The sequence below is a fragment of the Sus scrofa genome, chromosome 3 (genome assembly GCF_054392235.1).
Source record: "Sus scrofa isolate SSC_HxYL_T2T_F1_AM1 chromosome 3, Sscrofa_HxYL_maternal_Yorkshire_Landrace_v2.0, whole genome shotgun sequence".
NCBI lineage: Eukaryota > Metazoa > Chordata > Mammalia > Artiodactyla > Suidae > Sus > Sus scrofa.
The window spans coordinates 53,167,228-53,186,208 of NC_139385.1; the positions used below are offsets into that span (position 1 = coordinate 53,167,228).

An 18,981-nucleotide genomic window follows, 5' to 3' on the forward strand; every position below is an offset into this window, starting at 1 on the left:
CATAGAGTCGTGAATCCTTAGTGCAGACCCTGGGAGACCAGGACAGATAGAGTCCTGGGGTCCATGACCTCTGTGCCCCCAGGTGCCCTAACTTCTGCCCTCCCCAGGGACCCCACAGGCATGTGTCTCCCTCCTTGAGGGTTGCTCCCCCTACTCTCTCCCTTTCATGCACGGTGGCGTCCACAGGGGATGGTCCCCCTGCCCCATGGGATGTGTTGTTCGCAGCAGCAATCAGGGACAGGCCCACAGTGACCACAGGTAGGACGCTGGAAGGAAGCCAGGTCCAGGGCAGCACGGGGATCTGTGTCAGAGACAGGAACTCAATAACAATCATTTCTTTAGGGCTGCGGGTGTGGGCAGTAAGGTGGTTAGTGTCGCAACACCTGCCCCCCCCCAACCCCTGTTCCCATCTTGAGGAAAGCCTGGAAATGTCCCTGCTTCCTTGAGGCCAGGGTCCTTCAGGGCACCTGGTGAGGAGCTGGGGGCCTGCCCCTTCCAGGTCCGGTTCAGTCTTACCTGGAGCCTGCTATCCTGTGATGCCTGAGAACCCTCTAGCTCCTCAGCAGGCCCGGTCTGTACAGTGCAGAGCCTGATTGAAAACGTCCGAGTGTCTTAACAGTAGGGATGTTTCATTTTTATAATGAGAGAAAAGAAGAAAACTTAGATATTATGTAGTTCGATGTGTTCAGTAGAAGGTCTGTCTTTCTCTTCCTTTGGGAGTTAGGGAATGCAAGCTGTACTGACCGCCCAGCAGGCGGTCCAGGCAGAGGACTTTCCAGAGGAAAGTCTTTTATCTTGTTAGGGCCACACCCCCTCCGCAGGTGTGCCCCTGCCCTGCCTGACAGCTCTCCCCTCCCCAGGTATGAGATCAAGGACCTGCTCAGCCATGCCTTCTTTGCGGAGGACACAGGTGTGAGAGTGGAGCTGGCCGAGGAGGACCATGGCAGGAAGTCCACCATAGCCCTGCGGCTCTGGGTCGAGGACCCCAAGAAACTGAAGGGCAAGCCCAAGGACAACGGGGCCATCGAATTCACCTTCGACCTGGAGAGGGAGACACCGGATGATGTGGCACAGGAAATGGTAACGTGTGTGCTTGTTCACAGTGGGCACGCAGGCCTCAGCAAAACCTGGGTGCATGACTTGAAAGTGTGATTTCCAGGTGTTCCCATCATGGCTCAGCGGAAATGAACCTGACTAGTATCCATGAGGACACAGGTTTGATCCCTGGCCTTGCTCAGTGGGTTAAGGATCTGGTGTTGCCTTGAGCTATGGTATAGGTCGCAGACGTGACTCGGCTCCTGCTTTGCTGTGGCCATGGTATAGGCCGGCAGATGCAGCTCTGAGTCAGTCCCTAGCCTGGGAACTTCCATGTGCCACCGGTGCAGCCCTAAAAAGACAGACAGAAAGACAGAAAGAAAGAAACGGAATGAATTCAGAAACGGGGCAGTGTGTGGGCAGCTCTGGGAACCAGGGTCCCTGTTTGTCGAATGCAGCTGTGCAGGACAGCATTAGTCAGCACTGCCCCATGCAGCAGATGCAGGGATGGAACTGTGGAAGGGTGCCGAGAGCTGCCTGGGGGCTTACGCGTATCAGGAAGGGCCCTGTTTTGACCAGATTCCTGCTAACTTTGTGCAGTTGTGGGCCATTGAGTTTGATCTTTTATTTCATTTTGTTTCTGAGTGGTGTTGTGGTCTGGCAGCCTGGTGAGAGCAGGGGTATGGAGATGTTCCCTGTCACGGAGGGAAAGATGTGTACATGGGAAATAAATGAGACACTGACTTGTGCTAGAAAGTCTGAGCAAAAGTAAAAATCTGTATGCTTGTTGCAGGAGATTGAGCACTTAGCTGTGCCTGTCATAACCACAGAAATGTGTGCCCTTTTTTTCCCACTTTTCTTAAATAAATGTGTCACTGAAAGTAGCACATCTATCAAAAACATGGTAAATCACAGGGGGACGGCCGGTAGATTCTTTACAAGTGGACTCCCTGTACCTAGGATTGGGAAATTTTTAAAAAATCAATCAAGTTTTAGTAGGATTTTTTTTTAAATCAATAAATTTTTTTTTCTTTCTTTCTTTTTTTTTTTTAATAGTACATGGAAGTTCCTGGGCCAGGAATTGAATCCAAGCCACAGCTGGGCCCTGTGCCACAGCTGTGACAATGCTGGATTCTTTAATCCATTGTGCTGGGCCAGGAATTGAACCTGCACCTCCATAGAGACTTGAGCTGTTGCAAATATGTATATTTACACATACACACACACTCTTTTTAGATTCTTTTCTGTTAAAGGTTATTAGAAGATATTGAATATAGTTCCCACACTATTATATGTAGTAGTGTGTATCTGTTAATCCAAACTCCTAATTTATCCCTTCTTCCTTTTTCCCATTGGTAACCATAAATAAGTTTGCTTCGTGGCTGTGAGTCTGTTTCTGTTTTGTAATACATTCATTTGTATCACTTAAAAATTTTTTTAATTTTTTAATTTTAATTTTTTGTGTTTTTAGGGCCACACCCATGGCATATGGAAGTTACCAGGCTAGGGGTGGAATTGGAGCTACACCTGCTGGCCTAGGCCACAGCCACAGCAATGAGCGATCCAAGCTGCATCTGCAACCTACACTGCAGCTCACAGCAACGCCAGATCCTTAACCCACTGAGCGAGGCCAGAGATCGAACCTGCGTCCTTATGGAGACTAGTTGGATTCATTACCCCTAAGCCACAACAGGAACACCTGTATCATTTTTTTTTAGATTCCACATAAAAGTGATATATTTCTCTTTCTCTGTCTCACTTCCCTTAGTGTGATAATCTCTAGGTCCATCCATGTTTCTGCAAATGGCATTTCATTCTTTTTTAATGGCCAAGTAATATTCTTGTGTTTGTATGTGTATACCGTATCTTCTTTATCCATTCATCTGACCATGGACATTTAAGTTACTTCTATGTCTTGGCTATTATAAATAGTGCTGCTGTGAACATTGGGGTGCATATATCACTTCAAATTAGAGTTTTTGTCTTTTTTGAATATATGCCCAGGAGTGGGATTGCTGGGTCATATTTATCTATTTTTAGTTTTTTTAAGGAACCTCTGTACTGTTTTCCATAGTGGCTATACCAGTTTACATTCCCATCAACAGGGTAGGAAGTTCCCTTTTCTCCACACTCTCTCCAGCCTTTATCATTTGTAGAGTTTTTTGGGATTTTTGTTTTGTTTTGTTTTGTCTGTTTGTTTTGCCATCTTTCGACATATGGATTTCCCAGGCCAGGGATCAAATCTGAGCTGCAGTTGCAGCCATGGCAACACCCGATCCCTCAACCCACTGTGCCATGTGGGGAATCTAATCTACATCCTGGCAGTGCAGAGGTGCTGCCTATCCCATTTGCCATAATGGGGACTCCTGTTAGAGGTTTTGATGATGGCCATTTTGACCAGTGTGAGGTGGTACCTCATTGTAGTTTTGATCTGCATTTCTTTAGTAATTAGCACTGCTGCACATCTTTTCACGTGCTTTGTAGCCGTCTGTAAGTCTTCTTTGTGGAGAAATATCCGTTTAGGACTTCTGCCCATTTTTCGATTGGGTTGTTTTTTTTTATGTTGAGCTATATGAACTGTTTGTATATTTTGTAAATTAACCCCTTGTCAGTTGCATCATTTGCAAATATTTTCTCCCATTCCGTAGGTAGTCTTTTCATTTTGTTTACAGTGTTCTTTGCTATGCAAAAGCCTTTACATTTAATTAGATCACACTTGTTTATTTTTGCTTTTATCTCTATTGCTCCAGGAGACAGATCCAGAAAAATTTTGCTGTGGTTTATGTCACAGTGTTCTGCCTGTGTTTTCCTCTGGGAGTTTTATAGTATCTGGTCTTACATGGATATTTTCTATCCATTTTGAAATTATTTTGTATGCAGTGTTAAAGAATGTTCTAATTTCCTTTTACATACAGCTGTCCAGTTTTCCCAGCACCACTTATTGAAAAGACTCTCTTTTCTCCATTGTATATTCTTGCCTCCTTTATGGTAAATTAATTAACCATCTGTGCCTGGGTTTATTTCCGGGCTTTCTGTCCTGTTGCATTGATCTATGTGTCTGTTCTTGTGCCAGTGTCAGACCATTTTGACTGTATAGCTTTGTAGTATAGTCTGAAGTCATGAAGTGTGATTCTTTTAGCTCTGTTCTCTTTGTCGAGATTGTTTTGGCTATTTGGGGTCTTTTGTGTTTCCACACAAAGTTTAAATTGATTTGTTCTAGTTCTGTGAAAAATGCCATTGTTGATTTGATGGGCAAGTGCCCCAGTAGGTTTTTTACTTTTATTTTTAATTAATTATTTTATGCTTTTTAGGGCTGCACCTGCGGCATATGGAGGTTGGGAGCTACAGCTGCCGACCTGCACCACAGCCATAGCAACGCCAGATCCCCAACCCACTGAGTGAGGCCAGGGATTGAACCTGCAACCTTATGGTTCCTAGTTGGATTCGTTTCCGCTGTGCCACGACGGGAACTCCCTCAGTAGCTTTTAAGGAGGAGAACGTAGATCATGGTGGGCTGCAAGAAGTGGAATGGTGGTCCCCCCTGCACACATTCCGGTGGCAGCATATTTGCAGGCCTGTGCAGTGCTGACCACGCTCTGTGAGGTCCTACTCAGATGAGGACACTGAGGCTGGCCCCCCATGACTGAGGGGGTGGGGCACATGCCAGGTGTGGAGCGTGATGTAGGTGGTGAGTAGGTTGGTGCAGGACAGGAGTGGAAGGCCCATGGCGGCCAGGACCCTGCCTTCCACTGGATAGCAGCTTGTGTCCCTGCTGCATGTGGCACGTGTGATAGGTGTGGCATCCTACTGATGGCCTGGAATCCCATCAGGACTCCTTCGGGCTGATAGTTTCCTTCCTGGGCCCACACAGACACTGCTGCTCTAATCGGATTTAACGGGGTTCTTTAGCTCAGTGCTTCCTAGAGGATCTATCTATGACCTTGCGTGATACGCTCTTGAATTGCTACGTATTTGCTGGGAGTGGCATTAAGATAATTACCAGCTTATCTATTTTAGCACAGTAGTTTGTTAATCCCATACTCCTAATTTGTTCCTCCTGTCCTCCCTTTCCCCTTTGGTAACCACAGTTTGTTTTTTGTTTGTTTGTTTGTTTTGGCTTTTTTGCCATTTCCTGGGCCGCTCTGGCGACATATGGAGGTTCCCAGGCTAGGGGTCTAATCGGAGCTGTAGCCGCCGGCCTACACCAGAGCCACAGCGACGCCAGATCTGAGCCGCATCTGTGACCTACACCACAGCTCACGGCAACGCCGGGTCCTTAACCCACTGAGCAAGGCCAGGGATCGAACCTGCAACCTCCTGGTTCCTGCAACCTCCTGTTGTGGCTCAGATTCGTTAACCACTGAGCCACGACAGGAACTCCCACAGTTTGTTTTTTGTCTGTGAGTCTATTTCTGTTTTGTATTTAGATTCATTTGTATTATTTTTTAGAATCCATGTTAAAAACAAAAAATGAAAATTGCTGGCACATTTGTCCTGTGAATTCAGGACCTCTGTTTCTCTGTGGTTCCGTGGTCCCTTCAGGCTTTCTGCTAAAATTTGAGGCACAAACATGAGTAACGATCAAGGTGGTATGTAGGCTGGAAGTCTGTGAACTGAGGTTCAGGAGTGCGGGTTGTGTGCAGAGAGCCTTCTGAAGGGCCTTGCGGGAACTGGGGGTACCTGGCCAGCAGTTCCCGCTGTCCTGGTGGCAGGAGGAAGGGAAGTGAGCCTCACGGGTCAGCCCTGTGTGAAGATGAGCTGGGTCCCCAGGGTGGCCTTGGGGGGAGGTGTGTATTCTGGGGCTGCTGCTCCTCAGGGAGTGTAGCTGCTGAGCAGTGTTCTCAGTGCTGCATGAATGTTGCATTGTGATGGCATGATGATGACAAGGGACACAGACTCCACAGGGCAGCACATCCTGGAGCCACTGGGACCCAGGCAGATGATGCCATGTATGTTTCAGTGGACCAGCTCCGGCTCCATTCTTGGTTCTGTTCCAGACACTCTTCAGTTATAACATAGTGGTTCTCAGACGGCCTCTGTCCCTTTCCAGGACGTGCCCCCCCCCGCCCCCGCCCCAGCAGAAGACTTATCCCTTCTCTCCCTCAACACAGGGGATACCTCCATCCCCAGGTCCTTGAGTCTACCCCATCCTGTAGCCATGGCCCCATCTTCACCAAGTCCCTGGCACCTAATTGGACTTCCAGGCAGGAGGTATCTCCAAGAGTTCAACGTGGAGGCCCTGGGCCTGGTGCTTCCCCCTTCCCCCTCCTCTGGCCCTTTTAAAAGCGGCTTCTCACAGAGAACATCCTCAGGGCTGCATGGCATCTCTGCAGAAAAGATGCATCACTGTGTTCAATCAAGGAATAATCCTAGGAGTTCCCATTGTGGCTCAGCAGGTTAAGAACCTGACTCATATCCATGAGGATGCAGGTTTGATCCCTGGCCTCACTTAGTGGGTTAAGAAACCAGAGTTGCTAAGCTGCTGGGAGCCACCAGTGCAGGTCACAGATGTGGCTTGGATCTGGCATTGCCATGTCTGTGGTGTAGGTTGGCAGCTGTAGCTCTGATTCAACCCCTAGCCTGGGAACTTCCATATGCCTGCTGCACATGTGGCCCTAAAAAGAAAAAAGAAAAACGTCAACAAAAATAAGGAATAATTAAAAAAAAAACAAAAAACACACACACGTACCCACTCTGCTTAAGATACAGAATGAGCCCAGAGCCTTGGAGCACCTGTGATGAGCTGAAAGTGGCTGCGTTTGCATGGCGAGGTCTTCCTCCTGTGTGAATGCCAGTTTGTGACTGGCTGCTGATCCTGGCTCCTGGCTGGGCCTTGCAGATCAGAGCCGTTCCCAAAGCCCTAGGCCAGGGTCTCACTTCCCCTCCCCTCCCAACTCAGCTGTCAACACCAGAGTCAACATTGGGCTCTGAGGCCCTCCCTCCCCCTGGGACCCTCCTGTGCCATGCCTGGTATGGGTGTTGTAACCCCAAAGAAACCCAAGTAGGGCAGTGTTTCAGGGCTCACAACCCCCAGGCTGCTCTGCTGGGTGGTCACTTGCTGATAGCTTTAACTCAAAACACATAGTCTTTAAAACTAATTTAGGGAGTTCCCATTGTGGCTCAGCGGAAATGAACCCGACTAGTATGCATGAGGATGCAGGTTTGATCACCTAGTGGGTTAAGGATCTGTGGTGTAGGCCAGCAGCTGTAGCTCTGATTCAACCCCTAGCCTGGGAATGTCCATATGCCGCGGTGTGGCCCTAAGAAGCATAAAAAAAAAAGAAAGAAAAAGAAAATGCATTGAAAGCACAGGAATGTCACTATACCGCCAGCTGTAGGACCTGGCACTGGGTCTGGGCTGCACTGTTGTTAATACTGCCCTGAGATTAGAGAGTATTGACTGTTGAAGATGATGGGGCTCCTCCCTGAGACCGCCTGGAGGTGGGAGGGAGGCCAAGGGGACAGCTTTCTCTTCTCCCTCACCAGTGCCCCAGGCAAGTCCTGCAGGTGGGAGGTGGGGCACAGGGAGTGGGTGGGGGATGCAGTGTGGCCCCTTGCGGGTGTGAATCAGAACAGAGATGCCCCCAGGGCTGAGAGAAGGGAGGGTTTTGGGAGGACCTGGCCTGGCTTTGAGGTGGAAGTGACCCCTTGTGTAGATGCCCAGGATGCAGGGGAGGGGGGCATTCAGCCTCCCCCAGGGATTCTTGGGTCTATGGGGCCAGCCCTTCCCTCCACTATCACAGCCTCCAGATAATAGGATGTTCCAGTGTGGCCAGATTTCTCTCCTGTCTCGGCAAAAATAGAAGAAACACCTTGAAGAGGATCACCTGGAGGGGAGTGACTGTGAATGTGGAGACGGAAGGGAAAATGGGTCATGGGCAGAAAATAGAAGTGGCAGCCAGGTGTGTCTGTGGGAGGCCTTCTCTTCAGCGGCCTCTGGTCAGATCGACCACGTGGGTGGCACTGGGGCTGGGTGCTAAACCCCAGCTTGGCCTCTTCAGCGAGTGCTGGCCACGAGCCAGCCCTGCGCACACTTCTGCACACCTCCGCCATCCTGGGCTGAGCCTGGCGGAGGGCCTCGGTTGACGTCTGCAGGCTGTCAGTCTAGTCCATTCCATCCAACAGAGCTGTCTTCTGAAGTGAGTTTTTGGAAGTAATCACAAACTTACAGAAGAGTTGCAAACCTGGGACAGAACGTTTGAGATGACATCCTGGCCTGACCCTGAATACGTACATGTCTGTTTCCTACAGACCAGGACTTACTGAACGATTGCCCCGGCCGTCAGAACTGGGAAGGCAGCCTAGCAACACCTTCACGGCAAGAGCGCCGGTCAGAGTTGCCCCCGTGGCCAGCCCACCAAGGCCACACCCTTAGAACACATGATTGAGGCTGTCTGCCAGGGGTTTCCACGTGCAGTTACAATTAGTAACTATTTTGTTATTAATAACTATGTAAATATCCTATTTTCACCAAACCTTCCATCTAGTTATGTTGCTGTGGGCTCATAGTTTCTCTTTTCTGCCATGTGTCGTATGTCCCGTTCGTGAGTTACCTCTCGCTGCCAGCAGGTTACCCCAAACACAGTCCTGTGCACTCTTATGGTCTTGTGCAGTCTCCAAGGTCAGGAATCTGGGAGTAGCTTAGCAGATGCTTCTGGCTCACGGCCCTTCACAAGATGCAGCTGAGATGAAGGCTGGCCAGGGCCAAGGGTCAGTGTCTGTGCTGGTTCACCTGACTGGCCAAAGATTCAGTTCCCATCCAGGCAGGACATTCCACAGGGAGCACATGATCCACAGGAGGGGGAGAGACTGAGAGACAAAGACACAGAAACTGAGTGACAGAAAGGGAGAAACATATGGAAAGCCAGAGAAGAAGAGAGACAGAGAAAGGAAGAGAAAGGGAGAGAAAGACAGAGACAGAGGGAGAGACAGAGACTGGGAGGTGGACTGAAAAAGGGAGAAATGGACCGAGAGAGGAGGAGAGATAGAGACTGAGAGATGGAAAGACAGAGGGAGAGACAGAGGCCAAGAAACAGAGACTGAATATATGTGGCCCCCACTTTGTGGAGCCTCGTACTGGCAGTGAGACCTGTCACTTCTGCCACCACAGATCATTTGCATTTCTCCTTTGTGCATCTGTGGACATGTCCTTCAAACCGTCATGGCCTCACTGTATTTGGTGCTCAGGATGTCCCAGACTCAGCCAGTGGGAAGCCCCAGGTCATAGTCCGAGCATGTCCTGGATTTCGGGCACAGTGAGATGTCCAGCTCCCCGGTCTTTTCCCTGTGAGCCTGAACCCTGATGTCATGGGGCGTGCTGCCCTCTCACAGTGGCCGAGCCCTGGTCCTTGGCCGTCAGTGCCCCAGGCTGCCCAGTGGATGGTTCCGAAGCGCACATATTCTGTACACTGGTGCACGCACCACACCGTATACAGACACACTCACATCTGCATCTGGGAGGTTTATGTCTGTTATATGCTGAAAATTGTGAGTTCACATGGTTCCCACCCAGCTCTGAAAGATTCGTTCTCTGGTTTCCTCCTTTTTCACCTGAGGAATCCTAGTGACAGTGAGGAACCTGGCTTCTGCTGCTTAGTGGTTTTGCCATAAATCTTCTCAGAGAGCACCGTGATGTTTCCTGGGGATCCTCAACTGCTTTACAAATGCTCTCAAATGCTTCGTTGGGTAAATTGGGTTCAAAACTTTGCTAGGCCTGGGTGTTCACCATACTGGTCTCAGGTTACAAAACATGCCTCCCTCCCCTGGCTTCTGTGACTTCTCAGTGAATGTCCAGGACAGCACGAGGACAGCACTGCTGAGCCTTCTTGTCCCTGTCTCTGAGAACAAGATATGGCCAGGACCCCCTTCCCACCCTGGGCCAGCCTTAGGGAAGGGCCCCTGTGGGCTCTGTTTGTTGGACCTGCGGGAGGCAAGGGAGGGCCTCCCTTCTCCTCATCTGGCCCACGCTTACGAACATCTTTTGTGTCATCCCATCCCAGGAGCTGGGCCAGGGCAGGTTCAGGTGGTCACCCTCCCTGCAGCTCTGCAGTCAGTGGTGGGAGGGTACTTGCTTATGGGATGACAGTAGTGTCCCTAAGAGGAGTGAGCTTGGTGATGGGGTGGGGGGGCCCTGGAAGGGAACTTTGGGCAGAGACCCCAGGAGCCAGAGGCAGTGGTACAGATGGCAGGGCCAGCCTGGTCATGACACAGTGATTTCCTCTGCAGATTGAGTCAGGATTCTTCCATGAGAGTGATGTGAAGATCGTGGCCAAGTCCATCCGTGACCGCGTGGCATTGATCCAGTGGCGGCGGAAGAGGATCTGGCCAGCGCTGCAGCCTCAGGAGCAGCGGGACCCCGGCAGCCCTGACAAGGCCAAGGGCCCCCCTACGCCACTGCAGGTCCAGGTGACCTACCACTCACAGGCCGGGCCACCAGAGCCTGAGGAGCCCGAGGCTGACCAGCACCTGCTCACTCCAGCGCTGCCGGCCAGCGCCACCTCCCTGGCCTGTGAGTGCTCCCTTGCCTCTGTCCCCATCCCCAGCCTGCCGTGCGGATTAGTGTGGACAGGTGTCCTTCCACGAGCGGTTTGAAAGCATCCCCACATTGCAAAGAGATCTGTGACCAGAGGCATTTAACACCTCCTGAGGTCTGCTTTCTCAGAACACTGGGGAACAAACATGCAGACATACCCAGAACCTCCTGTGCCCCTGAGCCACTGGGGCCAGAGCTGGTTCAGCTCGGCTATTCATCCCATCAGGAAGATGTCAGTTCCTGCCCCACAGGTCCCTTGAGGGCTGTACCCCAGCCCTGGGCTCACTGACCAATGGGGGCGTCTGTTTGGATGCCATGGCCCTGGGGCTGCCAGTGGCTGCCTCTAGCCGTGCTGTGGTCTTGGTTGTGACTTTTGCTGCGGGGATTATGGCTCCCCAAGGTCATCTCCCTTCTGGTACTGAACCTTTGAGACTTTTAGTATGTTTCCCAGGGAATGTCTGTCACCAGTGGATTGTGGGAGTCACTTTGTACCAGGCCTATCTCTCAAACACTGAAAGGGAGAATCCATCGTCTTCTGCATGTCTGGGTGGACAGGTGTCCTGCCTTTGCCCTCAGTGTCCTAAACATTCAGATGTAAGCTGAGGATGGGGGATGTGGCCTTTTCTGTCCATCCTGTAAATAAGCAGAGATAACTGCAGAGCTGAATCACCTGCCCAGGCCACTATTTCAGGTCATTTGTGTGGAAAGGCCACAATAGTCTGTTTAATCCATTTAATTAATTAATTAATTATTTGTCTTTTGTCTTTTTAGGGCTGCACCTGCGGCATATGGAGGTTCCCATGCTAGGGGTCTAATTGGAACTGTAGATGCTGGCCTACACCACAGCCACAGCTCACGGCAATGCTGGATCCTTAACCCACTGAGTGAGGCCGGGGATTGAACCCGCAGCCTCATGCTTCCTAGTCGGATTCCTTTCTCCTGCACCAAGACGGGAACTCCTGTTTAATCCATTTAATAGTTACATCCTTCATTTATCAGTTAAATAGCCACACGTTCTTCAGACTAAGCTACTTAAATTCAAACCAGTGTCTGGGCATCACTTTGAGACAGTTTTGCCTACTGATTATTGCCCTCCCACCTGCCCAGGTTGGCTTTGGAGAAGAGACTTCTACATCATCACTCCATTTTCTTCCTTCCTTCCTTCCTTTTCTTTTTTTGTCTTTTTAGGGCCACACCCACAGCATATGGAGGTTCCTATGCTAGGGTTCGAATTGGAGCTGTTGCTGCCAGCCTAAGCCACAGCCACAGCAATGCCAGATCTGAGCCGTGTCTGCGACCTACACTACAGCTCAGGGCAATGCAGGATCCTTAACCCACTGAGTGAGGCCAGGGATCGAACCTATATCCTCATGGATACTTGTCAGATTCGTTTCTACTGCGCCACAATGGAAACTCCATCATTCCATTTTCTGATAAACTAAAAAATTAATTCATGTGCATAAACTTTGTAGTAAGAAAGAAGCTCTCCACACCTCACACACCACTGCACACTTTGCTTTTTTTTTTTTTTTTTAATAAAGGGCCTCACCTGGCGGCATATGGAGGTTCCCAGCCTAGGGGTCGAATCAGAGCTATAGCTGTTGGCCTATACCACAGCCACAGCAACACCAGATCTGAGCCACATCTCTGACCTACACCACAGCTCACTGCATCGCCGGATCCTTAACCCACTGAGCGAGGCCAGGGATGGAACCTGCATCCTCATGGATCCTAGTCATATTTATTTCTGCTGAGCCACGATGGGAACTCCCCACTACGCACTTTGAAAGCATAATTGTTGGTTGAACAATTTCTAGGACAGAAATTAAGAAATCTTTTGTTGAACTTTGAAGAGACACTGTCTGGCATCTGGAATATGCTGTCATATGTCCTGACAGTCTTGACCCGCTGCACAGATGTGAATCCGACAAGATGAGTTCCGTTTAGGGTGGGCATATTCCATCTGCAAGCAGGTCCCCTTCCTGTCTAAGAACAGATGTCCTTCATGTATCGGCCATATGCCTCAAAAGCGGTTTTGCCTATTTATTGTTATTCCTTTCAATTAGATAATATAGTCACATTGTATAAAATTCAGAAAGTCCAAGAAGGATTATGGAGGATGCAGATGTTACATGTCTTTAACTTTAATTTCTAGAGGTAATAACTTTTGAGCATAATCTGTGCATGCAGTCTGCCACACACAGCATGCATATGCACACATACACACATGTGCACATAGCACATACCCACATGAATGCATATGTGCATGCACAGGCGTGTATACAATGCACATAGGCACACACACATGTGCAGACACATGTGCACTCCTGTGTCTCCCTTTAATCTGTAATCCACATCACCCTGCCCACAGTCTTTGACCCCTTGCTATGGGTCAGAACAGAAAGCCCATGATCAGTCCTTCTGGCTGCAGTGCCTGTGGCTGGCTGGACCACACCTTGTTCCATAAAGCTGAACTAATGAGGAGGCCAAGTAGCGCATACATCATGATTCCCCACTATGTGTTCTTTTAACTGCCCATCACAGTCCAGGTCACGCTCAAGCTTGGGTCAGCACCAATGACTGTGAGAACACAATTTGTCAATAGTGTTAAAAAATGATTTAAAAATTTTATCATACAAATAATAAACGCATTCACTTAAAAAATGTAAAATGTGGAGTTTCCGTGGTGGCGCAGTGGTTAACGAATCCGACTAGGAACCATGAGGTTGCGGGTTCGGTCCCTGCCCTTGCTCAGTGGGTTAACGATCCGGCGTTGCCGTGAGCTGTGGTGTAGGTTGCAGACGTGGCTCGGATCCCACGTTGCTGTGGCTCTGGCGGTGGCTACAGCTCCGATTCGACCCCTAGCCTGGGAACCTCCATATGCCGCGGGAGCGGCCCAAGAAATAGCAACAACAACAACAACAACAAAGACCAAAAAAAAAAAAAAAAAAGTAAAATGTCACGTATGTGGTTAGAGTAGTTTTATACTTTGTCTGGTCTGTATACATTCTCTCTCTCTTTCTCTCATTCTGTCTCTCTCTCTGTGTGAGTAGAAATGACTCGTAGCCACCTCATCAAAAATTGGAGCCACTTGTCTTAATATGGCTGAAGCCACTTTATTTGTTTAAACTACAAATGGACACAATGCCAACACTGAAAGTCACCCCCTGTAGAAATAGGTGGGTGTTCATAAGTGGAAAATTCTAATGTTCATGGACCTTTCGGAATCTGGAGGCAGTAAAACAACAGTGCAGCTTCACCAGGTTTTGGTTTTACTCCTGCCTGGCTTGGTCACGCAGGCGCCCTGCCTTCCCAGGGCATCTTGGTGGGAGGAGCCTGTGGGCCACGGCTGTCCTGTCTGTACCCCAGGTACAGGTGGCTCCTTCCATCATGGCTGCATGTGACAGACCAACTTGGGCTGACCTTGGGTGAGGTTGGCCTCTTGGGGGCTGCCTTGGACCGTGGAGCCTCTGGGTGCCCCTCTCATGGCCTCTCTGTGGGGCAGGGACCTCATCAACCCCATTTTCCAACCATGTTAGATCCAGGCCCATGAAGTGAGGGGCTGGATTTGGACCCAGGTCTTCCCACGTCAGGCTCTTTGCTGTGATAGGTGGAGGTGGTCAGGGTCCTGAGACCTCCCTCCCCCTCTGTAAAACCCAGGTGATCATTATTTCCTCCACATGATTATAGCTTTTCCCAACTTGGACGTTCCATACCGTGTCTTTATTATTTATTATTATTATTATTTTGCTTTTTAGGGCTGCACCCAGGGCATATGGCGATTCCCAGGCTAGGGGTCTAATTGGAACTGTTGCTGCTGGCCTATGCCACAGCCACAGCAGTGCAGGATCCAAGTCACATCCTCAACCTACACCACAGCTCATGGCAATGCCAGATCCTTAACCCACTGAGTGAGGCCAGGATGGAACCTGCATTCTCATAGATAATAGTTGGGTTCATTTCCACTGAGCCACAAGGAACTCCCCATCTTATGTCTTTAAATAGCTGAAAGTGCTCACTTTCAAGGCCAGGTCAGGTGCCAGGTGAGGTCCCTGTTCATAAGCCCATGGATACAGCTGTCCTGCCTGTGGAGGATGGTGCAGGTGCCACCTGGGATCTGTGGTGGCCCATGGTGAGCACCTCGCAAGGTCAGGCAGCGTGGGGGTGGGCCGCCAGGGCCATCTCGCTGGTGCAATCATAGCCCCCTGTACCATCCTGTGGGTGATTGTTTACAATGACACATGTTCATTATGTACGTGTTCTGGGAATGCAGCCAAGAAAACACACAGACAGACTGCCCCCTTTTTGTTCCCTAAGACTTGTGTGGAATGCTGCGGGGGGTGACTTTGGTGGGGGCACTTTGAGCCATGCCTTTGTCCTCTCTCCCCAGCGGACAGCACGTTCGACAGTGGCCAGGGGTCCACAGTGTATTCGGACTCGCAGAGCAGCCAGCAGAGCGTTGTGCTGGGCTCGCTGGTGGATGGAGCACCACCCCCCGCCCAGTGTGTGTGCAGCCCCCCTGTGAGCATGAGTGATGGGCCTGTCCTGCCACACAGCCTGCCCTCACTGGGGGCCTACCAGCAGTCTGCTGTGGTGAGTCAGCCCAGCCCCCCCCGTGCCAGAGTCCCTGTTCCCATGGCCTAGAGCCTATGATGGGTTGTCCAGTCTGTGCTGGCTTGTGGTCAGGTCCCAGCCACACAAAAGCAGGCTGGAGGAAATGCAGGGCTGCAGGCTGGAGCAGCCTGTGATGTTCTCTGAAAGACCTGCCAGATGAGCAAATACCGAAAACAGAGCCCAATGATACCCAGTGCCTACAAAGCTGTGGTAATGCTGGCAGGGTCCCGCCCTGTGACTGGTGCTGGGCCTGAGAAGGTGCCTCCAACTGGTGCAAAGGTGACAGAAAAGCATCATTTATAGTAATGAAACCTCTGTATCCAACTTCACTGAGGGAGTGTTAAGTATCTTCTGGCATTTCTCCACTGTGTATTATGCAGCCATTAAAAGTTATGGTATGGAGGAGTTCCCCTGTGATTCAGCAGGTAAAGGATCCAGCATCATTTCAGTGGCTCAGGTTGCTGCTGTGGCTCCAATTTGATCCCTAGTCCGGGAACTTCCATATGCCACAAGCGTGGGCAAAAAAAAGTTAGAGGTATGGAAACAACCACATCATGGGGCAACATTTTCAGTGATATTTGAGATGTGGGATTGAAAGGGTCTCATGTTTATGCCTGTGGAATAATTTGTCAGATATGAAAAGTCTGAGCCTGTTGGTGAAAATGGAATTTGCACAATGAGGGGGCCCCATTTAACTTTTTTTTTTTTTTTTTTTTTGCTTTTTAGGGCCATACCTGCAGCATATGGAGATTCCCAGGCTAGGGGTCGAATAGGAGCTGTAGCCGCTGGCCTACACCACAGCCACAGCAACGCCAGTTCCAAGCCAAGTCTGTGACCTACACCACAGCTCATTGTAACACCAGATCCTTAACCTACCGAGCGAGGCCAAGGATCGAACCTGCATCCTCATGGTTCCTAGTCAGATTCGAGTCTGCTGAGCCACAACAGGAAATCCTTTTTTTTTTTTTTTTTTTTTTTTTTAATGCCAAAGTAAGCGAAACAATCACTTGCTTCCCAGTCCCAAGTGGTCAGTCCCAGAAAAGTTATACCCTTGAGCCAGGTGGCAGAAGGAGGTCCAGAGGGCGATTAGATGGCTCTCAGGCCCAGAAGCAGTCAAGGCTGGCACCCCTTCCTGAGGAGCGCCCCCTGCCTGGTGCTTCTGTTACGGTGGCCCCGCACATGCTGTCACTCTCCCTTTCCCACTGTGGCTGCCTTTTGGGGCTTCCTGAATGCTGGGCGCCAGCCTTTCCACTCCCTTCCGTCTCTCTTCCCTTAGCTCCTGACGGCTCAGTGTCAGAAAGTCTCTTTGGAAAAGCAGTCAAAGCCTTTGCCTCTGCTGACCAGAGCCCAGGATTCATTTGCAGTTTGCATTTGCAGTTGGACTTGGTTCACAAGATAAAGTGAAATAGGATTTTATGGCAGGAAGAGTTCATTTAGGAAAAGGCCACCTGCTTGTTAAAGTGCTGGTTCTTGGCTTTAGGTCGCCTAGGCTGGGACTGAGCCAGAACCTTCCACCTCATCCCTCCTAGGTACAGGGTCAGACTTTCTCTGGCCACACAGGGGGCTGTCCACCTGGGGTGCTGCAGCGCTGTGCCTGTCCTGGTTTTGGTTCCCAGACTGGGGTGCCTGAGCACAGGGAAAGTGAGGGCCTGGCCAGGATGCACCCAACATTGGCTGGAAAGCTTTCTCCCATATTTTGTCTTTACCCAGAAACACCTTGGACAGAAGGGTGGGGTTTGGAGGGGGTCTCCAGGGTGCACCCAGGACTCCTGGGGAGGGTTGCGATGGTGATGTGCCTCTGGGGCCCAGGAAAAGGGGAGAAGAGACGCTGGAGTCAAGAGTACAAGCTGCTCCTCCGAGGCCCCCAGGCTCCTGAGCTCCTGACTCCTGCTGAGCCATGGACTGTGGCTCCAGGAGCGTGTGCATTAGTGACTCATTCTGCTCTGTGGCTCCAGGTAAATGCAAAAGAGAGGCTCTGTCCTACCCCATGCTGCTTTCTGTAAAGTGTTTTGCTGCAAAAGATGAAATGGGTGAAGATGGTTTTGGAAATGACTGTCACCTGTTCTCAAGTGAGAGAACTTTCTGATGTCAATGTACTCTTGGCTTCAGAAGTCATCTCTGTGGTTTTTTTTCCCATAGCCTTAGCCTGCTTCTCCCCTGTGTTTTTATTTTCACTTTTAATGGCTGCATGCACAGCATATGAAGTTCCCAGGCCAGGCATTGAATTCGAGCCTCAGCTGAGACCTGTGCTGCAGCTGTGGCAACTCTGGATCCTTTAACCCACTGCACCAGGCTGGGGATGTAGGTCTCACACGTGGCTTGGATCCCGCACTGTGGCTGTGGCATAGGCTGGCAGCTGCAGCTCCAATTTGACTGCTAGTCTGGGAACTTGCATATGCCACAGGTACAGCCCTAAAATAATAGTAATAAAAAGAAAACAAAACAAAACCCACTACCATTATAGCACCTAAAAATGAACAAGTCAGCAGCTGTTAATACTATCAAACACCTAATGCTCAGATTTCTGGTTTTCCCTGTTTGTGCCGTGCCTGGCAGTGAGGGCTCAAATTTGTGGCCTTACTTTTCTCCTGATGGGCGAGTCATGGGAGGCTCCCAGCTCTGCAGATCACCCCTGTCTCCAGCTCTGTTCCTGCTGTTTATTCCCAAGTTTCCATATTCTGTTTCCAAACATTTATACACGTATACTTTTATTTCATTTGACCACTCCTGTGGCATGTGGAAGTTCCCAGGCCAAGTATTAAACCTGTGTCCCATTAGCGACCAGAGCCACAACAGTGACAATGCCAGATCCTTAATCCAGTAAGCCACCAGGAAACTCCCTACACATATACATTTTAGACAGCCCTATAGGCAAGAGATGTATGCTTTTTCATCTTTCTCTCACTTCATGTCATAGCAGGTGTTTCTCCATGGTTCCATAAATGGTTCCGCACATCTATCTCTCTCTTTTTCTTTGGTCACACCTGTAGCATGCAGAAATTCCTAAGCTACAGCAGTGACCCAAGCCACAACAGTGATAACACCAAGTCCTTAACTGCTAGGTCACCAGGAAACTCCTCCACAAATCTCTTTTAATGATCTTTTCTCAAGGTTGCATGACAGTTTTTGGAGCTGATGTTCTAGAACATTCCCTGTTCTTAATTTAGGAGCCACCACATCTTGCTTCTGGTGAATCATGTTCCTAAGAAAAGTGCAGGACGGCAGCCATGGGGAGTAAGAGATGGGTCCCTACAGATGCTGAACATGTGCTTGGGCTAGGGGGGCTCCTTAGGGTAGCTACTGAGTGTGGTTCTGGGTGCTCTTTGCAGCCTGGCCTGTCAGGGGGCTCCATCCCGCCCCCCACCCACCCTCCGCTCCCACAGCAGCATTTCCCAGAGCCGGCCATAACCTTCGCTCCTGTACTGCCGCCTCCCAGTGCCCCTGTGCCAACAGGCCCAGGCCAGCCCACACCCCCCACCCACCAGGTGAGTGCTGGCTGTCCCTCCTTATGGGTACCCTGGATCCCTCCATCTCCCTAGGCCCTGCCTGTCCATCTTGGCTGGCCTGAGCCCAGGATCTCAGCTTCCTGACAGGTCCAGGCCCCCAGTGCTCCTCTCTGGGTCCCCAGGGCCTGGGGTGTAGATGGAAGTAGGGTGGGTCTCTTGTGTCTGTGGAGTTCGGGGGTCTGCTACTCAGAAGGCCCCCTTCCGCAGAATGACTCTCTCAGACCTGCATGTCCAGGCTGGATGCATTTTGCATATGGGTATGTGTATGTGTACATGTGTGTGAGCTGATTTTTT

The 18,981-nt window shown here is 50.2% G+C and overlaps 1 protein-coding gene across 48 annotated transcripts in view; it reads left to right on the forward strand.

Moving 5' to 3' along the window:
- WNK2 (WNK lysine deficient protein kinase 2) overlaps window positions 1–18,981 on the forward strand; it is a 126,252-nt gene that overhangs the window by 47,667 nt on the left and 59,604 nt on the right. For 43 of the 48 annotated variants that reach the window (XR_014841146.1, XM_085018336.1, XM_085018338.1 and 40 more), the window contains exons 7-10: window positions 861–1,080; window positions 10,261–10,543; window positions 14,958–15,160; window positions 18,511–18,666. Coding sequence is in view for 47 of the 48 variants with exons in the window: in XM_085018336.1 (XP_084874462.1) it covers window positions 861–1,080; window positions 10,261–10,543; window positions 14,958–15,160; window positions 18,511–18,666 (862 nt within the window). In the remaining variant the exon portion in view is untranslated. The remainder of the gene's footprint in view (window positions 1–860; window positions 1,081–10,260; window positions 10,544–14,957; window positions 15,161–18,510; window positions 18,667–18,981) is intronic. The other 5 variants (XM_085018319.1, XM_085018325.1, XM_085018332.1 and 2 more) reach the window with 1 other exon arrangement.